This window comes from Charadrius vociferus, unplaced genomic scaffold (assembly GCF_000708025.1).
Source record: "Charadrius vociferus isolate BGI_N301 unplaced genomic scaffold, ASM70802v2 scaffold298, whole genome shotgun sequence".
NCBI classification, from domain to species: Eukaryota; Metazoa; Chordata; class Aves; order Charadriiformes; family Charadriidae; genus Charadrius; species Charadrius vociferus.
This window is the reverse complement of record NW_009649936.1, coordinates 3,601,480-3,622,127: the sequence shown is the minus strand read 5'-3', so window position 1 is coordinate 3,622,127 and position 20,648 is coordinate 3,601,480. Positions and strand designations below refer to the sequence as shown.

Here is a 20,648-nt window from a genome sequence, read left to right as displayed (position 1 = left end):
ATGTAACGGTTCCCAGAGAGGGCTCTTCACTGGAGGTGTTAGCTGGTGGGGGTGACTACAGGGTGTGGAGGTGGAAAGGTCTGCCTTCTTGTTGGGGGTGTGGGGGGTGGGTGCGGGGAGAATGAGCAAAGCCCAACACGTACCTCCCTCTGCAGGACCTGGATTTAGGAATGGAGTAGAATTTAGAAGTTTAGGAGGTTTTAGAAATGCCTTGCTGTTAGCAGATGCTGTGTTTGTTTAGGTGATGAAGGTGAATGAACGTCTGTTCCGGTGGTCTCTGGATGTGGAGGTAGAACTTAATAACTCGACTTGTGCTCCTTAAAGAGGTAGAGGTGAACTTAGCTGTTGAGGTGAACGTGTAATCTCTTTGTACCAGAGCTGTGCAGCAGAGGTCTGTTAGCAGGGCTCAGAACTGTGTTAACCTGAAGAAAGGGATTTTCTTCCCTTTTTTTTTTTTTTTCCCCCCCAAACATATTCTGCCCTGACCATGCAGTGCTTTTTCTTTTCTTCTCTTACTCGCAATCCTCTCTGAGGATCAGCAGTGTGAAGATCATTAAAGATGTACACTGCGGAGCCGAGGTCACAGTGTGATCTTAAACATCTGCCGTGATGCAGACAAAAGAGTCCCTGAAAAAAAATTGTGGGTGTTGTATTTTTGTGGACACTGTCTTCACCTCCTGCAGTTTGTGAAGAGGTAACTTGCATTCCCCACTGGAGAGCAGCATGGCTGTGCTGGGCTGGATCTCCCCTTGCCTGGGAGAAGCCTGGCTGCTCTGCCTCTGGAGGTGGTTCACAGAAAGAGCTCAACTACAGGTTTTCAGGGCTTTTTGAGTTTCTCTGCAGCAACTTTTAACTGCTCTGTCTCCATTAAGGAAATGTGGTGGGGGAATATAAAGCTGCAAGGACTGCCTTGTGAATTTAAAGTTGTGTTTTTTTAACACAGTGTTATCTTTAGGGCATAAAGATTGGATACATGCTAATGTGGATATAGTCGTAATTCTTGCTGCTCTTGTGGCAGGGTTTGTGGTACAAGGGTTGGGCCCCGGGGAGTGAGGCAGTGGGCAGGAGTAAGTCCCTTGTCTCTCCAGGAGAATCCAAAGAATGCAGCCCTATCTTGGGGTCTGACTTTGAGCAGAAGCAGGCAGCTGTTTCGGGGATGTCAGTGGTCCCTCATTCATGTACTGCTTCTAATTGCTTTGAAAATGGGAGATCTGTCACTGACTTCTTCTCTGACAAAGATTCTGTTTGGCACTGAACCCAGTGCTAGATCTTTTGCTGTGTATGCCCCTGTCCCCTAATAATATTATAGGGGAGAGTGTATGCATCCCATGATTTACATGAGCTCAGCTGTTCTGTGTGCAAGCTTTTTCTTTTCCTTTTTTAAATTTTTATAACTATAATGTTAGGAGATAGTAGTGGAGGGGAAGGGGAATGGAGCCAAGGTGCTTAGAGAAGATAATTCTGACTCTTTAATCGTGTAGGTGTTAAATAAGAAACTATTATAACAGAGGCCAGTCTCATGCCTCTTGACTGAGAAACCTCATAAGGACCTTTTCCTTTCCTCCACTTTGGAGGGAAGTGTTTCTTGGTGATGGTGCTGAATAATTTCTAAGCACTAGGAGTAACTGAGCAGCAACCCCATCGTCCCCGCCGCCCCATCCCATACTTTGATCTGTTAAATGCGAACTTGAAGGATACCTACAGCACCCTTCATTGCAGCATTAGCCCAAGCGTATTGTGGTGATGGGCACACTGAGAACACCTAAGGCAGTGCTGAGTGCCAGCAGCGCCTTTCGCCTTTCGCTAAGGGAAAAGGAAAGGGAAAGACCTTTCATCTTTGCCTGATGGAGGAGATCGTGCTTTAATGACCCGTTTGTGTTAACAGGATTAATGCAAGTGCACTCCGGCACTTAGCTAATGACTGAGTTGCACTTTGGCTCTCTTTATTTCTTTTGTCTTTTTAACTTTTCTGTTTTCTAAAGGTGACAGGGGCGTGTATTTGAAAACTGTCATGTCTCCCTGGCTTTATGAGATCGCTGGCTGATTGAATTTTGAACGCTCTGGGTATGGGGAGATGCTAAAGGTGGCAATTGTTGCGTGGGGTTTTTAGTTAAACAGGCAACTTAGATAAAGGGCACTTGCCTGTTCATTAGTCAGTGAATTCACTCAACTAACTGGGTCTGGTCCAAGCAAAAAGGGAGCTTTTTTAAATTTTGTTGAAACTAGAAATTCTGTCTTCATTGAGGAAAATGCCCCATTTCGAGCAGGTGATGCCTGTGATTTTGGTGATGCTGTTTGAGGCTGTCATTAGCCCGGGAACCCTGTCCCCATCCCCAGCAGTCTAGTGGTTCTTGTTAGGCTTTAGCTGTTGCTGGGTTCTTGCCTTGCCTTGGAGGGCTCAGACAGGTATTTTACATCCCTGACTCCAGAGCTCAGCCCGCCGAAGCCTGGTGAATTATGCTGGCTATGCATGTGGCTCGGGGGCAAGGAGTTGGTTGTGTTATTCATAGGCGCTCCCTTCCAGCGTGCCAAAGAGCAAACTGGGTACTTGTCTACAAAGGCAATTATTTCACAAGAAAGTTGCTGTAGGGAGCAGCAGGAGCCAACATGGTTAATAGACAGAAAAGATTTCCCTTATCTTTTTTTTTTTTTTTTTTTTTTCCCTCCTGGTGTGTATGTCCCTCTTAAACCATTTTTCAGCCTAATCTTGCCTCTGAAATAGGTCTGCTTCTTCTTGTTAGTCTAGACTCGCCCCTAGCGTGAAATGTTACCTGCATGGGGTTATTGCAGGCTGTTACAGCTGGTGAGGAACAGACAGCAGGCGCGTTCCCAACCTTGCCTGGGCAAACATCAACTCTGTGCTTCCCACTGCAGGCAAAGCAGGGGGGAAGGGGACGCGGTCACAGGAGTGTCCTAATGCAGAGGAGTCTAGGGGATAAATGACGATTCCCAAAATCGCACCCATGTGGGAGCACTGCGGGTCCCTTGCAGGCCATGTCTCTGTGGGTGGTGTGTGCAGTCCCCTGGGTCACTTGGGCATCGGCGGTGGGGACACGGGAAGGCTTCACTGCGCTAAGATTGGACTTGGTGTTTCTCTTTTTAGAAATGGAGAGTGCTTCTAGCTGGCCTTGGATTTTAAAAACAATAAAAAGTTTGATGGAGCTGACAGCTCTGCCATGACAGAGGCTTCCACGGTGGTAATTGGCATCACTTGTGAGCGGCACAGGGCACAAGCTGTGACTGGGTCAGGATCAGTCCCCCAGTGTTTTCCCACTCTTGGGGACTGGCAGAGGGGGCAGATGACAGAGCTTTCTGCCTTGCCAAGGGTACCAGCATCTTTCTTCTGATCAGTTGTTGCAGCAGCTGTGAATGTGCTCGCTGAGCTTTATATTTAAACCCTGACATCTTCCAGGAGAGCTGGTCATTTTAAAACACCCACATGGGGTGGGGGAGCATCACAGCAATGTATCTTTTTTTTTTTTTTAAATAGGACTTTCTGTTTACCAGGGGTCTGTGTTATAACTTTGTCCTATTACTTCGAACGCTGTTCTCCATTAAACAGTGCACCTTGGGTACATTACAAGAGCCATCCTGTAATAAGAGAGAGTCTGTTAGGAAATATTATCTATCTGACCTCCCTGTGTCCTCTTTTGTGAACTGGTGGGTGGCGGCAACAGTGATGCATCAGTACCTGTGGCCCGAAGCTGCTCTGGGTGCTGCCCATCATCACTAATAATGTAGCTTTTGATGGACTGAAGGCTTCTTTCACCCATCAGGTGTGGCTTCTCTGTGGGGATGCAGTTGGCCACACAGGGAGGACCCTTGTTTCCTCTTCTGAACGTGGCTCCTGGCAGGTTGGCCATGTGTGGGGTGCAGAAGGAGGGCATGGCAATTAAGGGTCTTGACCTGGGAGGCTGCAGCTCAGGCTGAGTAACGCTTAGTGCGCAGTGGGGTCAGGCTAAAGTGACCCGTAAACAACCCAGGGGTGCTCATTACACGTGCTGGCGCTGGGACTGTTACATCACCAAAAATGGCGTGCTGGGAGTTTTCGGCATCTGCTGGAGCTGAGCGAGCATAGTATTGGAGTTGCCAAGTCTGGATTTTGAGGACAAGGAGGCTCTTGCCGGGTCCCCCTAGCTACAGCGGGCAGCTTGCGCACCTAAATGGTGGGTCCTGGGGATTCCTCTCCCAGGGCCTGGGTCTGTGCGCTGGCAGCCAGTGCCAGCAGGGCAACAGAAGCAACGCCGTCCCTGCTTGCTCCTGATTAACACAGCCGTATGACTCACAAAAAGTTAATGACTTTAGCCCAAGGAGTTACAGCGGTGGTAAATCTGGGCACTACATGTATCGTCCTCCTTCTGAACAGCACAGCATAAACATCAAAGAGGGGTAGACGGGCTTTACGCTAGGGATGTTTGCGCTGTCGAAGCGTACGGCTCGTCTGTGGTTCGGCAGCTGTTAGCTGCCTGCCATTAGAAGCATAAAACAAAGTTTAGTAACTGGAAATGTGCCTGGAGTACAGGCTGATGAGATCTAGCGTGGTCATGAAAGCGATGATCATGAAGTGCAGTGTTCAGTTTCATAAGAAACATTGGGGAGAAACAGCTACTCCATCCTTCACCATCTGTTCTCTTCTACCCAGGGAGCGCATGGAGTTACTGGAAGAAGCCAGGAAGATGGAAATGGCAAAGTTTCGCTACATCCTTCCTGTTTATGGCATCTGTAAAGAGCCTGTTGGCTTGGTCATGGAATACATGGAAACAGGGTCTCTGGAAAAACTCCTGGCTTCCGAACCTCTGCCCTGGGAATTGCGCTTCCGAATAATCCACGAGACAGCCGTGGGGATGAACTTCCTGCACTGCATGTCCCCTCCGCTGCTCCACCTGGACCTCAAGCCTGCAAACATCCTGCTTGATGCCCACTACCACGTCAAGGTACGCATCAGGCACTCTGTACTAGGGACGCACTTTTGGATGTTCCTGTATGGTTCCTGCCAAACTCAAAGGCCTGAGAGAAACCAGCAGCATTCCTTTTGAATTAGAAAGATGCCCAGCAGCCCAGCCACTCCAATCCTCAAACTTGCCTACCTCATTTATGCACCATTTTGGTACATAAATAGAGGTCGAGTTAGGGAGCTTGTGAGAACTCTCCTGAAATTTTAGGAGGGTGCTAGCGTAGTGAACTCTGGTTTTGAGACCTGATTGGTCCTGCTGTAAATTTCCTTGCAGTAGGATCATGAGGCAGATGAGACAGGGAGAGAAAAGTAGCGTGAACCTCTAAATCATCTATGCCACTTCCACAACTTCAGTGGTAACCTTGTTCTGTCTAGGTCCTTCTGGCTTTGTTCGCTCCACTAAATACCCAAATCTCATTTACAGCTGGATTACAGAGAAGCCTTCCTGGAGGCAACTCATTTTCTTCTTTCATTTGCTGAGAGCATATACAGTGAAGAAGTATCTCTGTCCTGACTGCTTATGCATACCAGAGGTCACTTAAGGAAATTTTTGTGGCTGTATCAGCATGAAATTATTTTCGTTATCCATTTCCAGAGTAAGCTAGCAAAACTTGTTGGCCTTCTCTGTTGGAGGTTCTGTTTTGACAGCTGGACTAAGGAGGTTGTGCTTGCTTTCTGATCCTTCCTTCTGGAGAAGAGGCTAACTTACATATTTTTCCTGATTTTTTTCAAATCGGCGGCCAAAGTCTTCACCTTAGAACTGCAGGTTTAATCATGCCGGCTGGCTGATATAACTCGGTACAAGTAATCACAGATTTTAATTGGTGCCATCATCCATCTGCTTTGTTTTCCTGTCCCCCTCAAACTGGCCAAATGGTTTTGGCCTGTACCATTCTAAAAATGATGTTTCCATGAAACGAAAACATCTCTCCTGATGTCATGAGAGGGTTGGAGCCATAAGAGGTTTGTGCCTCTCACGAAATCACACCTGTGACAGTCTCGGCTTTTTTACTAGGCCTCTTAGTAGTTTACTACTTAGAAGGATTTTCTTTCTGGAACCGGAGGCATCAACAGGTGGTCTATGGTATTATGACCAAAACATCAGGATTTGAACTGTTGAAAGTATTTTCTCACACACTGGTGCTGAGAGACTGTCGCTAAGTATTTATTTACCTAAAGTTTGTACTTGCTTGCATAACTACTTAAATTCCTAATTCTTGACTCATCCATGAGCCAAGATATGAAGGCTGTATTTTTCTCACCGTTTCAGGAGGTTGAAATGCTGCCTGATATTCTGCCTACTTTGTAGCCTATATTGGGTGGTGATGTAATCCAAGGGGCAAAGTGCAAAATGTTAAAAAAAAATGTTTCTGGTGAGGTCATTGTTGACATGCCTAAACTGTTGCTACTTGCTCTGTATATGAAACACATGAAGGTCTTCAGACCCTTTCCATTAAGTTGAGAAAAGAATGGTCTCATCCCAACCTTTTTCCAGCCTGCAGTCTTTTACATCTGGAGGCGTCTTGGAAACCCCTCCATGCAGAAAGCAGAGAGAGGAACCTATATGCAATATGAGAGATGTACATATTCTATGAGGTGCCTCACTTTAAAAATGTGGCCCCAAACCTTCTTTTTGTGTGATGTGAAACTTGTAATTAAATTTCAGACCCTGCAGCTTGATTGAATGTGCATTTTCTTGCTGGAAGGCTAATGGAGCTGGTGATTGAAGTGCTTTTACTTTTTAAATGTTAGTGTTAATTTGGTAGGTGACCTGTCCCTAATAGAATCCTAAGGTGAGTGAAGAGATGTTGCAGACTGCAAAAGAAGAGTTTGGAGGTAGGGAGGACTTTTATAAACTGTTTGCCCTTGAGCCAGGAAACAGACAGTCTTCCAGTGGAGCACATTAGAAATGCTTCTGTGCCGTATTGCTAGTTGAATGGAAACACGCCCTTCTTCTTTTACAAGCACACCACTTACTGTAAAAAGCCCAAGTGAGGATGATGACTAACGCAGTCATGTTGTACAGAACTTATCATCAAGTGGGTGCCTCCATATCATAAAGCCATCTCCTGCGTGTTACATAAGTGTGTGCTGAATTTTGTTCTCAGGTGGATAATTAAGAGGATGGATTAGCCTGAGCACCGAGCAGGGATATAGACAGACAGATGTTAACTTTTTTAAAGGCACGTTGGGGATTCCTTGGTGATTTTAAATATATGTATATAATATGTACAAAGCAAGGTAAGGCTTTGCTGTTTTTTGGAGGATGGATGGATGCATGCATGCCTCCTCCCCTGCGAGTGGTGGTGGAGCTCAGTACTGACTGGAAGCTCAGCTGGGAGCTCCCTTCCCCTCTTTGTCCTGCTCCATCTTGGTTGCCTTAAGCAATATGGTTTCCTTGGGAGGATTACTCCATACTCAGACAGGCTTTGCTAGCCAGGATCAGCCTGCTTTTTCTTTTTTTCCTTTTCTTTTTTCTTTAATTTCAACCTGTTGCTTCTATTTGTATCAATAAGAGCCTCCCTGCCTCGTTCTCCAGTGTTCCATAGATGCAGCCTTCTGATACTTAACGGGCTGCTTAACATTTAGTTTTTGCTTAACTGGACCACGTCTTATGAGGTTGTTCTTCAGCTCTCCTGTCCTCTGTATGAATTCTGGATCTCTCCCCGGAGCTCCCTAGGATGCAGCAGTCACTTGCAGGGAGCTGGTGCTGGGGAAGCTGCGCCACATCCATTTGCTCATTCCCTGCTCGGATGTGATCTCTCTGCAGGGCCCTCTGTAGGAGAATACACATACACACACACACACACACACCCCCCCACATACCCACCACCCTGCCCACCGTGCAGTAATCTCACACCGTAACTTGTTGCCAGCTACTGTGCCCACATGTTCTCTCTATTGGTGTTTCCCAGGTTTCTTATCTTCAAAAATCTCATCGTTGAGAGTGTTACTTTTTGTTCAGGTATTTAAAATGAAGTCAGCCTGCAATTTAATGCTTCTAAGCAAAAGCATTATTTGTAAGTTCTTGCTTCTCTTACTATCCGGCTATCTCTTACTATTTTTGTGGCTTCTCGTATACATGTATATATATACACGCATACGCATGTATATGTGTGTGGGTACACACACACAGAGGCAAATCCCACCAGTTATTTTTCATCTCCCAGATTTTGTTTTTAAAGAACTTGAAGCGGGCTCAACTGGTCTCAGCTGTGCGCTGCTTTAAGCTCACTGTAGTTGGTTGGTTGTTTTTTTTTCCCCCAGTGCTCCAATTTAAATCAATGTCGAGAGTGAAGTTTGCTGCTGTGTTGTGCCACGCTGATGGTCGTACTAAACATGGATAGGTTGCCTCTGTGGTCTTCACCTTTATTTGCTTCAGCTGAAGAAGGGGCTGCAAAATTTGAGTGTGGAGTTAGAAGCAGCCTAGTCAGACAGGCAAATTTGTTTATCAGAAAGCTTCTTAATGTAGGTCGTTAACTGTATGTCAAAGTAATACCCAGAGGCCAGGCTGGTAAAGAGCTTTTTTTTATATACCTGCTGTTGTTAAGAAACCTCTTTTTTTTTTTTTTTTTTTTTTTTTTTATCAACTGAAAATGCCCTCCTGTTATTAGAAATGAGAAGAGGCTTTGTTGTTTTGTGTGTCCCTGCTCCCTGTTTCCCACCCTTCCTGATCAAGGATTCCATGTAGGGCTGTTGGTACATGGCTCTTTAATCCCAACCAACAAAGCTGGTTTTCACCTTGATCAATTCTCTAATTGATCTAATTGTGGTGGCACAGGGGAGGGAACAAGACCATCCCTGTTACAGTCATGTAGATTTGTATTGGATTAAAATGGATGTTTGACCGTGGCTTTGGTTTCTGCTGCTTCTGAAGAGAGCGTTACAAACATCACACCTGAAACAGGTTTTGAGGAGTTAAGGTTTCATGGCAGGCTGGAAAAGGATGGAAATCCAGTCTGTTTCAGGAAGATTTCTTTTAGTAGCTAGCTGAAGTGTGTTCATAAACACTGAATTAAAGACATTTGTTTGAAGCGCAGATGCTGGTTGTGCCTGCACTTGGAATTAATTTTTATTCTTAATTTTTAGTAGTCCAAGTCTGTGGTCCATGTAAATCTCTTAAAAAATTTCTGGCATTTCTTAAAGAATGAAATTGAAACAACCAGCCTTTCTGCCCACCTCCAGAAAAACAAACAAACAAGGCCACCCCCACCTCCCTCCCGCCACCTGAAAACCCCGTAGACAAATGTGGTGGCATTCTCAATATCCAAGAGCACAGAGACTTTGGACAGAGGCAAATACTGGGTATGCCAGCAGTGATTAAAAATTAATCTGATGGCTTTGTTACTTATTCGATGAAGAAAACCTATAGGCGAACTCCGTCCCTGAGTCCACTCTAGTGAATTCTTGAGTCTTATTTACAGAAAAATGACATGCAGCATCAGAAGCTAAGTGCACACTTCAGGATGGCCTGTCAGGAGTCATCAGGGAAAGCACCTTCCCAGCCCTAATTTTGCTCCTGGGAGCTAGATCCCTGCAGTGTTTGGGAATAGCTGACTTCAGTAACCACTGTAGTTACGTGAGCATATCTACTATCTTACAAAAAAGAAACGAAAAAAAACCAACACCCAAACAACCCCCCCCCCCAAATACCCCACCACCAACAAACAAACAAAAACAAAGCTACCAAAACCCCTCCAAAAAGTAAGTAAGTTGACAAACTCAAGCATTTAAAACTTTGCAAGTGAGTGTTTCGAGGTTTTTTTTTACAAACTGGAATTGAAACATCCACAAATAACAGAAGCAGAGAAAGACCTGTGTGCATAGCATACTCGAGTTAAAACAAACAAAAAAAAAAAAAAGAAAAAAATATATTTAGCTCTTGGAATCTCTCATTAAAGTACGTGTTGCTGGGAAGCGGGCAGGAATTCATGTGCAGCTCCCCTCCCCAGTGGCTCCTCACGTGTTTGTTCTCATGCAGACCTTTTCAGAGCAGAGACGGAGCGAGCTGTCTGAACACGAACGATCCCACTGTCTGCGTGGGCTTTGGCCAATATTATTATTTTTTTTTCTCTTCTTCCTACCTCTTCACCACGTGTTTTGCATGAAGCAGTCTGTCGCCTCCGTGTCTCCTCTTAACTCTGGCTGATATTAGGTATGCTTTTGAAGCGTGATGGGCTCCACCTGAAATAACTGATGTGAGGAGTGAGATTACGGGTTCTGTCGGATGGTGGGGCAGGGCAGATCCCAGGGTGGGCTGCAAGGGCTAGCGGGGATGCGGAGGAAGATGCAGTGAGGGGTGCTCCGCTTTCACTACCTTTTCCAGCAAGGGTGCCTTGTATTGCAGAACCAGGTAGCTGGCAAGCAATTTAAAGGCAAAATAGGTAAGTTAAATGGCCATGTCTTCCACCCACTGCATAGTTCCCACTGATGTTTAAAGAAACTGCATGACTAAATACACCATGCAGTGTGGAATATTTACCCCAAAGGAACTAATAAAAGCCACAAAAGCTGTCTGCAGAATCTTACTGTTTTGTTGCAGCCTGTAAGATAACACTTCTTCAATTTCCAAGGCTTTCTGAAGAACTTGATATGATTGAAGCTCTGCTCTATGGATTAATTTCCTATCAATTGGTATAAAACCTAGTCCTTCATAGTACGTAGGGGCAAGTTCACAAGGTAAAGTTCTTGCTAGCCTGGTGGGGGGCTATACTATATACCTTAGCTGTTTCTTGGTTTGTAGGCTGAGACTGAGACCTTTTCGGTCCGTCTTGTGTGCTTAGCCTCCTGCCTTAGCCCCTAGCCTTAGATTCACGCAACATAGCTGGTGGCTCTTAACGCAGGAGTGTCACCGTGCTGTCTGTATTTCGTCTTTATTTCTTAACTTACACAGTAGGAAACCCGGTATTGTTTAGACAAAGAGGAAGGTGTATTGCTTTAATTATGCCTGCATGCCATATGGATTTCTTGAGGTGTATACAAGCTTCTGCTTCGCATTAATCAAAGGATAGCAGCGCCTCGCCAGGTCGGATCTGTTCAGACTTGTAGCAGTCGGTTCATTTATTAACCTGACACTGCGGGCTTGTACGATGTTGGGGTTGTGCTTTTGTTCTCCTGTGGAGCACTAAGTGCCCCAAAGTCCTGCAGCGCTTCCTGGGGCGGTTGATTCAGCTCTTGCCAGGGTAAGCTGGCTTGCCAACCTGGGTTTCTTGACTACTTACTGCTTTCCTGGACTCCAGTGCTTGGCTTGCTGAGGAGGCCAGCAATCCCCCTCCGAGAGCGTAGCCCTACAAGTATGAGAAACTATTCCTCCAGATAACTTTGCCTTCCCCCCGCCCCCCCTTTTTTTTTTCAAGTCATTCACACATTACCCTACAGATTTAAGATACAGATGGACAACAGGTTGAATATACCTGCGTGCGAGGGTACAGGACTCCTACAGCTCCTGAGAACGCCTCTATGGAGCGCTTTGTGCCTGGGAGAAGTTCTTCCCAAAGCTGCGTGCGTTGCTTTGTTTGGTTTATGGCACGGGGAGATTCCTAGTGTTTGAAGACCGATGGCTGCGTAGCCTGCCTGTTCTCCAGGAGGCCCAAGCTGGCAGCAGTTTTCTCCCTTTCCAGTAATGGATGCATGTTACGACTAGCTTTGTGGTATCTTTAGACAGAAACTTCTGAAAGCGTAAAGTTGGAGCCTATTTAAAAAAAAAAAAAAAAAGCAAGCTTTTTTTTTAATTATGCTTGTTGTTTTGAGGGAGAACTTTCTCAAAGGAGAAGCTGTGAAGATCAAAAGGGTAATGAGTCATTGAAAAACCTGAGCATTTATTAGATAAAAAGAACGTATAAGTCGGGTGGGGGGGGGAATCTTATCTAACATGTAGACAAAAATCAGTGGGCTGAGTGGACCAAAAAGACTTGACTTTTCTTGAAATTTCCACTTGGCATAATAGACGTTTTTGACCAGTGGGAAAAATACATAAGACAAAGGAAATTCCTTGCCTATCTGTTTGCTTGATGATTGGTATGCCTTTGAGAGCAAATGAATGCATATTTGTTTGACACTTCAAATTAAAGTGGAGGTGTGTTTTCCTTTTTATAAACTTGCTGTCACTTGTTTTGTTCATTTCAGCTGTGTTCAGTGCGTCACTGCACCAACTTGCCATATTCTCTTAGTTGCCAAAAAGAATTCCCTGTGTGGGTTTTTGTGTGTGTGTGTGTTTTGTTGTTGTGTTGTGTTTTTTTTTTTTGCTTTGTTTTGCTTTCTCTTTTTTCTTACCCACTTTGTGCCTCTGTTGTTGGGCTTAGTCCTTGTTGGCATGGTCAGTGTAACAGTGATATCTGAAAGAGCGATTCTCTTGCACTTACTGCAGAGCTCATGGTCTGAAAACAGGTGCTCAGAACATTTAAACGTAACATACAATATGAGGTTACACAGGGAAAGGGGGTGGCAGGAGCAATAATTACATTAAAGTGTAGTTTGCACTAACTAAATTTGACTAGCTTTAAATTACAATAAATTGTCTGACTGTTGTGTTTGCCATGTAATGGGCTAACATGCTGCTGCTTGCAAAAAACTGCTTACCTTTTTCTTTTTTCTTTACTTAACCATAAAGAAAAGCCTGCCATAGTGTGATGCTTCCTGAGATGTTTTCTTAGCTTAGGATTTCTGAACGGCAGCTCACTGTATTTTGTTGGATCATCCTGTTACATCTGTCGTTCTTTACAGAAAATTTTTTGTTAACGCCTCTGAAGTCTAATGGTAGCATGCACTTCTCTTCCCCTCTTCCTCCTCCATGTTTTTGCAGATTTCTGACTTTGGACTTGCAAAGTGCAATGGCTTGTCCCATTCCCATGACATCAGCATGGACGGCTTGTGTGGCACAATTGCATACCTTCCTCCAGAGCGCATCAAAGAGAAAAACAGGTGTTTTGACACCAAACACGATGTGTACAGGTCAGTTAACTATGAAAACACTTCAAAGCACTTTAAGAAGTACTATAAAATGAGCTCTCTTTTTCTAGTTATAAAATCTAGTTTGGCATGAAACCCCTAAATCTAGTTTGAGCCTCATCTTGCAGAGGGTCACGTTTGCTTTGGTTTTTGCAATGTCTTTGTAGGGTAGAGGCCTTTTAACAAACTGCAGCTGATCCTGGGTCTTGAGCATTATCATTCCAAGTAACACTTATTTATTAGCAACTGGCACGGGAGGCACTCTGCCCACCTTTAATTTCCCCATCAAAAAGTACATCCTGACCTACTTTTCGAGTCTGACAAAATTCTTAGCTATCTTCAGTGGATTTCATCATTAGGTCTTTGTTTCATCTTTCGTGGTGAGGTTATTAGGAAAAGGAAATCATAGCTGTAGATTAAAAGATATGTCATGTTCCAAATGGAATGTATTTCTTTAAAGTCGTCTTGCAATGTAGAAGTATTAAGTAAAATCCACAGCAATGCTGTGCTGCTCTCTGATTTTGTCAGTGGTGGAGTAGTTTGTAAATGTTACCAAAAACTCAGCAGCCTCCAGCAAGTCCCTATGTTGGCTGCCTCAGGTTCCTCCCTGAAAAAAATAGACTTTCAAATCATGGTTCTTGGCTGCATCTTGCTATGTGTGTTCATCAGCTGAATTAGATGCAGAAGTGAAGGACAAGGAAAGAGAAAAAGAAATTATACTTCTGTGAAGTTTTTGGCTTTTTTGTTTTTTTTTTTGTTTTGCTTTGTTTTTTTTAAGCTTTTCTAGAAATATATATATATATATTTTGCATTTATTTGTAGCTTTTCCATTGTGGTTTGGGGAGTTCTTACACAGAAGAAGCCTTTTGCAGGTAAGTTTGATGTATTGTGGGTTGTGTTGGAATTTTTTCCTTTTTCCCATTGATAAGTATGCTTCCTGCTCCGCCAGCCCCAGATTACATGCACGGCCTCCAAATTCCTACAGTCTTGTGTGGCTGTGTGGCAGACATCTTTAAGCTCTCACATTCTGATCACAAATCTAAGTCCCCTGTTGCCCTACATCACAAAAGCAGAGCCTGTATTGCTGCAGGGGGCCCTAGTTGCACCTTTTTGCTTCTGCTGGCGTTTGCTGTACAGACCCAGATTAGCCTGTGGTCTCTGCAGACTTCTGACTTGTTTGCGGCCAACGAGCAGCAGCGCAGAGTGAGGCCAACTGGCAGTCGACTCTGCTGTTTTCAGAAACAGCTTCTCTATAGAGAGGTTCTGTAGTTTATTTGTAGATTGTAGGTACAGATTTGTTCTTTAAAAAAAAAAGCCGTCTGTGAGAATAAGCCTTGTCCCACCCCACAGTAAACGTACCGATCAACAGGCAGCTATTTATTCTTTGACTTTTCCTGTGTGTATGACTAGCCTATGTATAGCAAACATGTTTGAACAGGTTCCAGTCTACTATTAATTTTTCTCCAAGTGAGAGATCCCATTTAGCCCAATGGTTGACTTCAGAGTCAATAGCCACATTACTGCACTGCTTGATTTGTGTTCTTCCTTCAGCTTTATGAAAAGTTGAGGAACCTGGTCTAACTAAAGCTGTGGTTCAGCTTTCTTAAAGCAGATACGGAAATCCAGAGAGAGGTAGCAAAGAACTGTTTGAGTTTTTCTATTTGGTTCTGTGTCTTTTATGGGTGGCAAAAGAACACAGTCACTTACTGACAATTGTTTTTAACTGATACACAGGAAGTAGGTGTTACTGTATTGACGAATGTATTATGGGAGAATAAGACCAACTTCTCCTTTTTCCCTGTTGATAAAAGAAAGCACTCTGAATCTAGAAAAAAAAAAAGCATGAAAACAAAGTTGCAGCCTAATACACTGTTAATGCTCTTAGACAAAAGAGAAATCCTTCCTTTTGCTGGGAGATCTTAACATGTGTGCTTTTGCTTTACAGAGGAAAACAACATTTTACATATTATGGTAAAAGTAGTTAAAGGCCACCGCCCAGAGCTACCTGCTGTTTCCAAATCCAGACCTCATTCATGTAATAACTTGATCAAACTGATGCAAAAATGTTGGCAAGATGATCCTGGTGAACGGCCAACATTTCAAGGTAAGAATCCTCGTAACTTGGCTGCCCATTTATTCTTCTATGAGTCACGTTATTGCTCAGGACTCTGTTAATCCTTGGGGTAAACGCTGTGAACCTCTGTGACAGAATAAATAGAGCACATTGTATGGTAGAGACAATGATACAGGCCACTTACTCATTTGTGGAGGAAGGGATTATCTGAGGACAAGTCTGACCATGGCGGTGTTATGTAAACACAACAGGAATAAGGACTGTACTGAACCAGTTGATCCATTTAGCCAGAAATTATGTTCATTTCAGATTGTGTGTATTGGGGCATATACCAAGCTGGAGTTGTTGTAGTTTTTACCATACCAAAACGTTGAAGGCCCTGGCTCTTGACATTTACTGTTGTATGCTGAGAAGCTAAATTGTTTTCTTGTAATAAAACAATTTGTACGGTCATTTTTCTGCCAATAAAAGGCAACTCTGGTGAAAGACTTGAACTTGGCCAAAGCACCTGTTATGAATTCAAAAGTGCAGAAGGATATAGGCAAGTGCTGTCTCCAGGTAGCTTCATTTAGCATTAATGGGAGAGACTTGCCTCTTCCTTCTCCTCCTAGCCAAACAAGGTATGGGGACTGAAGGGAAGAGGGATCCCATCTTTTTAAAAACATGTCTCAGTCTGCCAGCAATAGACTGGTTCCCATTTCATGCTCCTGCAGTGTAGCCACCATGTAACATCAGTCTGGCCTGAATGTGAAAATGAATTGCTCAGTCAACCCTACGCACTCTTTGCTTAGCGACACACTTGTACCTACTGATGAGGTGCTCAATGGAATAGTCAAAATTGGAGTCTTTCTCCCACAGTATCTCAAAGCTGTTAAGCTCTAATGATAGAGAAAGGCAGCAGGGCATCTAGGAAAAGTCTCCTATTAAAAAAAAAAAAAAAAAAAGGAACACCAAACCCAATACCTTCTCTTGCTTTCTTTAAAGAAATCACTTCAGAAACAGAGGCCCTTTGTGAAAAACCAGAAGATGAAACAAAAGAGATGATAACTCGGGACCTGGACAACAAGAATTCCCCAGAGCAGCAGCCTGAGGTATTTTCTCTTTTCATCTCTTGTTCAAGCGCACTAGGTTTTTCAAGGAACGGGTTCCTCTGTCACCTGTAACTTCCCAAGCAACCTTCTTTTTGCTGCTTTTGAGCACCTTCTTGCCTGATAGATGTGGGTCTTGGTGAAGGACTGGAATGCAAAAGTGACAGCAGATGCATAGACCAGCTCAGGAAAAGCTCAGCACAGGACTAAACGCAAGTGGATTTTAGACTGTTGAGGGAGAGGGGGACAGTTAGGAAATAAAGGCTGGAACTATGTGGGTGTGACTAATCTTAAAAAATGCTGTAGACAGAAGAGCCATGCGGCTTTAGTGGCTGTGTGAGTACTGATGAAAGCTGCCCTTCTGCATCTGAAAATTTTCAGTGACCTTATTCATGGGTTTCATTTAATATGAACAGTGCTTAAAGGCTACCTGCAAACTAATAAACTTATGTTTCTTCCTGTAGGGCCTCATGCTCAGTTTTCTTTACTGACCTTTCTAAAATGCTTGTGTGCTTCTCTTGAAGGGGATGTCTGCGTTATCCCAGCCAAAACAGGAGCCTGGTTTACCATCAGTTAAGGATTACAGTCTCTCAGAGTTGTTGTCCCAGCTGGATTCAGGGATTTCGCAGACTATGGAAGGCCCTGAGGATCTCAGCCGCAGCTCTTCTGAGTCCAAACTTGCCTCCAGTGACAAGCGGCTTTCAGGAGTGTCATCTGTAGATTCAGCTTTTTCATCCAGAGGCTCCCTTTCCCTTTCCTTTGAAAAGGAGAGTTCAGGTAAGAGTCAGGTTTTTCTTTGTTGTTGTTTATTTTTGTTGTTTGGACTGGGGCATGGGAGTCAATGGGTTGGAGAGCAGTCATATAAAGAATAGCGTTCTGGAAATCACTGTTAGCCTTGCTTTCTCTTGCTGTCAGCACTACAAATTTGTTTACTGGAGGTAGTTATTTAAAAAATAAAAAAAAGAATGAGGTGGTTCCCAAACATGATCTAATGAGAAATAATAAATCTCATTTACTTTTGAAAAGAAGTGACCTGAATTTCCACCAAAGCAATTATAGAATCAGTCATGTAAAGGTTGTTTGGAAGGGAGGTCACCCAGTCCAGCATCCTGCTTGAAGCGGGACTAAAGCCAATGCCCAGTCAAGTCACCTGAGTTTGTGGCTTTTTCAGTTATACTAAACTCAAGTCTCAGCACCACTTTTTTTTTTTTTTTCTTTGAGAAGACTTAAGCCACCTTCTCAGTAGCCCCATGAGGACTCTCAGTGTTGCACACATGCCCTTCCCTTTTGAATTGAATACTGCAAAAAAATAGCTTCTGTCTTCCAATGATTAGTGCAGGGAGGTCAATCACAGCATCCTTTGTTCTTCATTTCCCAAGAAACAGAGTAAGAGTAAGTGAGGCTCCAAATGTGACCTGAAATTGTTGTGAAACTGCTGCAGGGGGCAGAGGGGGGATTTCTTTGTAGTCAAGTTATTGCTGAAGCAACCAGATACGTTAGCCTCGGGTAAGTAAAGTTTGATGGGTATCAGAACTGTGACGGTGTCTTTTTCATAGAATCACAGATTAGTTTGGGTTGGAAGGGACCTTTAAAGGTCATCTAGTCCAAACCCCCAATGAGCAAGAACATTGTCAATTAGATCAGGTTGCTCAGAGCCCCATCCAGCCTGACCTTGAATGTTTCCAGGGATCTACCACCTCTCTGGGCAACCTGTTCCAGTGTTTCACCACTCTTATTGTAAAAAATTTCTTCCTTATATCCATCTAGATATTGGTACTACAGACATACAGAAGAGGAAGCTAACGGAGGCCATTTTATCTGGAGATACCAGCAAACTGATGAAAATCCTTCAGCCTCAAGATGTTGATATTGTTTTAGACGGGAACTCCAGCCTTTTGCACTTGGCTGTTGAATCTGGTCAAGAAGAATGTGTCAAATGGCTTCTCCTGTACAATGCTAACCCTAACCTCACCAACAAGAAAGGATCCACCCCTCTCCACATAGCCATTGAGAAGAAAGTTAAAAGCATCGTGGAGCTGATTATGGCTAGGAAAATCAATGTTAATGCCAAAGATGAGGATCAGTGGACTGCTCTTCACTTTGCTGCCCAAAATGGGGATGATTTCAGCACCAAAATGCTGCTTGATAAGAATGCATCCTTAAATGAGATAGATTTTGAAGGCAGAGCCCCCATCCACATAGCCTGTCAGTATGGCCAAGAAAACATCGTGCGGATCCTGCTGAGAAGAGGCGTTAATGTGAACATCAAAGGAAAGGATGACTGGGTGCCACTGCACTATGCTGCCTGGCAAGGTCATCTCCCCATTGTGAAGCTCCTGGCCAAACAGCGGGGTGCAAATGTGAACGTGCAGACCGTGGATGGAAGGACCTCGCTACACTTGGCCGCGCAAAGAGGACACTACCGTGTCGCTCGCCTTCTCATAGACCTGGAGTCGGATGTCAACATACAGAACGGACTCTTGCAGACTGCTCTCCACATAGCTGCTGAAACTGGCCACACAAGCACATCGAGGCTGCTCCTTAAACACGGTGCAGACATTGAGGCAGCAACAGCAGAAGGATACACTGCTCTGCACTTGGCTTCTCGCAGCGGCCATTTAGCAACAACAAAGTTGCTGATAGATGAGAGGGCCAGTGTTCTAGCCAGGGGCCCTTTAAATAGGACAGCGTTACATCTTGCTGCAGAAAACGGGCACTCTGAAGTAGTAGAAGAACTTGTCAGTTCAGAAAATATCAATATTTTTGACAATGAAGGGTTGACAGCTCTTCATCTGGCGGCGCGAGGAGGGCACATAAAAACAGTTGAGGTTCTTCTGAAGCACGGGGCGCACACTGACATGCGAAGACCCACACGTCAGACCCTGCTACAGCTTGCTCAGCAGAGCAGTAGTAGCTCAGTTACAATGTTGTTAAGTGAGACTTAAGCAAAAGGTAACAGAACTTGCTGCCTTTCTACCAGGTGCGAGAAGGCTGCTGGAGCTTGACTCATGAGGGCCTTCTCCAGTTGTGCAGCGCTCATCAGCAGTGTCAGCCATGGACTGAGGTGCAACCAGCAGAAGCTACTTGTGTTTGCGTGTGCAAGTGAGAGCACACATGGACTAAGGCCAGCCATAAGGCTAAGAGCTGGAATCTGCCGTGCCGTGGTCTGTATCAGTCATTCTGCGTGTGCCTGCCCTGTCTGTATATTGACATTCCCCTCCTAAGGATGTTGTGAGAGAAGGATGTAACTTTGTGGGTTTCCCCTCTGCTTTTTTTTTTTTTTTTTAAAAAAAAAAAAAAAAAAAGATGGCATAGATTCCTGGTTTATTGCAGTGATCTATATTTTGGGCTGAAAGCCTCCAGCATAAAATAAACACATAACAAATCTGCTTGAAATTAAAGTAAGAGATGAGGAAAGGGCTATTTAAGATACAGTTATTCACATTTCAGTGTCAGAAGGTACTCTGTTTAACAGAGACATTGATTACAGTTTTCCATGTACTTGAAATTGATGAGGCAGGCTTATTAACAAGGTAGAATCCCCTAAATACATAAGCAGAAGTAAAAGCTTAACTGGCATCTTCATATACAGTACCACCTTGTATGTATCCTAATATCAGTAAGCTGAACTAGGTGCTTAGTGGTTTGTCTTAAATGAAAAAGTCAAAAGCTAAAATTCATACTGGACTGTAACTGGATGGTATATTCTAACATCGTTATACCAATTTGCGAAACAATGTTTGGAGGGGCTGATGACTAGACTGATATACTGTGTATATAGTATTTCTACCTGTTGTATGCTTTTTTTTTTCTACTGAAGAAAATAGATTGCTTAGAGTGGGTATGTTTTAATACACCTTTTAATTTCACTCTTTTCAAAGTTCAAATGTGATCTGTTATTAATAAAAAATTGTGTTACATATCTGTCTGTATTTTGTAGTTGTTAAAGCAACTGAAAACCCATTGACCAGCAGCAGCACACAACTGTATTGTGTTTAATGACACTGAAGCCCAAACCATTGAACACGTGAGGCTGTCCTCAGTTTTACGTTTCCCTTAGTTTTCATATGGAAGGTAAGAAGCTTGAATGGAGGTGCAATTTACAGAATAAATTTATAGAATAAAACCCCACACAACCTAGCCTTTGTGTGCATAACACATTGATCTATAACGGGGATGCTTTCCTTTCATGCTGTTTAGTTTTCTTCCCCACCTTGAAGCCAAGTCAAATGCTCTTGCATCTTCCCTGTTGACTGGTCGGCTGCTGCCCAGACAGGTACCTCACCTCTCCTTGGTGGTGTGTTCCCACCATGTGTGCCACAGAGCAAGCAGCAGTGTCATGCTTTGTTCCCACCTCCCCTGATAGGAAAGCTGCTCCTGCTCCAGACCTTTTTTGCACATAGCTGACAGCAGTAGTATGAACACCAGTGCTACCTCAGTATCTGATTTTGGGAGTGAAAGTGCTCCTGTGGGAATCTAGCCCCACAAAAGTCTTAAAAACCAAAAACCAGTCTCCTGTCATTGGAAATGGTAGTAGCTGAGGACAACCAAAGGAGCGTGGGTGCTTACAGAGGGGGCAGGAAAC

General features: G+C 44.0%; 1 protein-coding gene across 1 annotated transcript; it reads left to right on the top strand.

Moving 5' to 3' along the window:
- The first annotated feature begins 4,505 nt into the window (after nucleotides 1-4,505).
- RIPK4 (receptor-interacting serine-threonine kinase 4) lies at nucleotides 4,506-19,008 on the top strand. The gene is made up of 7 exons (XM_009891374.1): nucleotides 4,506-4,934; nucleotides 12,756-12,904; nucleotides 13,724-13,773; nucleotides 14,847-15,005; nucleotides 15,960-16,066; nucleotides 16,588-16,840; nucleotides 17,831-19,008. Exons 1-7 carry the CDS (start codon nucleotides 4,506-4,508, stop codon nucleotides 19,006-19,008), a joined length of 2,325 nt encoding a protein of 774 aa, XP_009889676.1.
- Nucleotides 19,009-20,648: the final 1,640 nt, after the last annotated feature.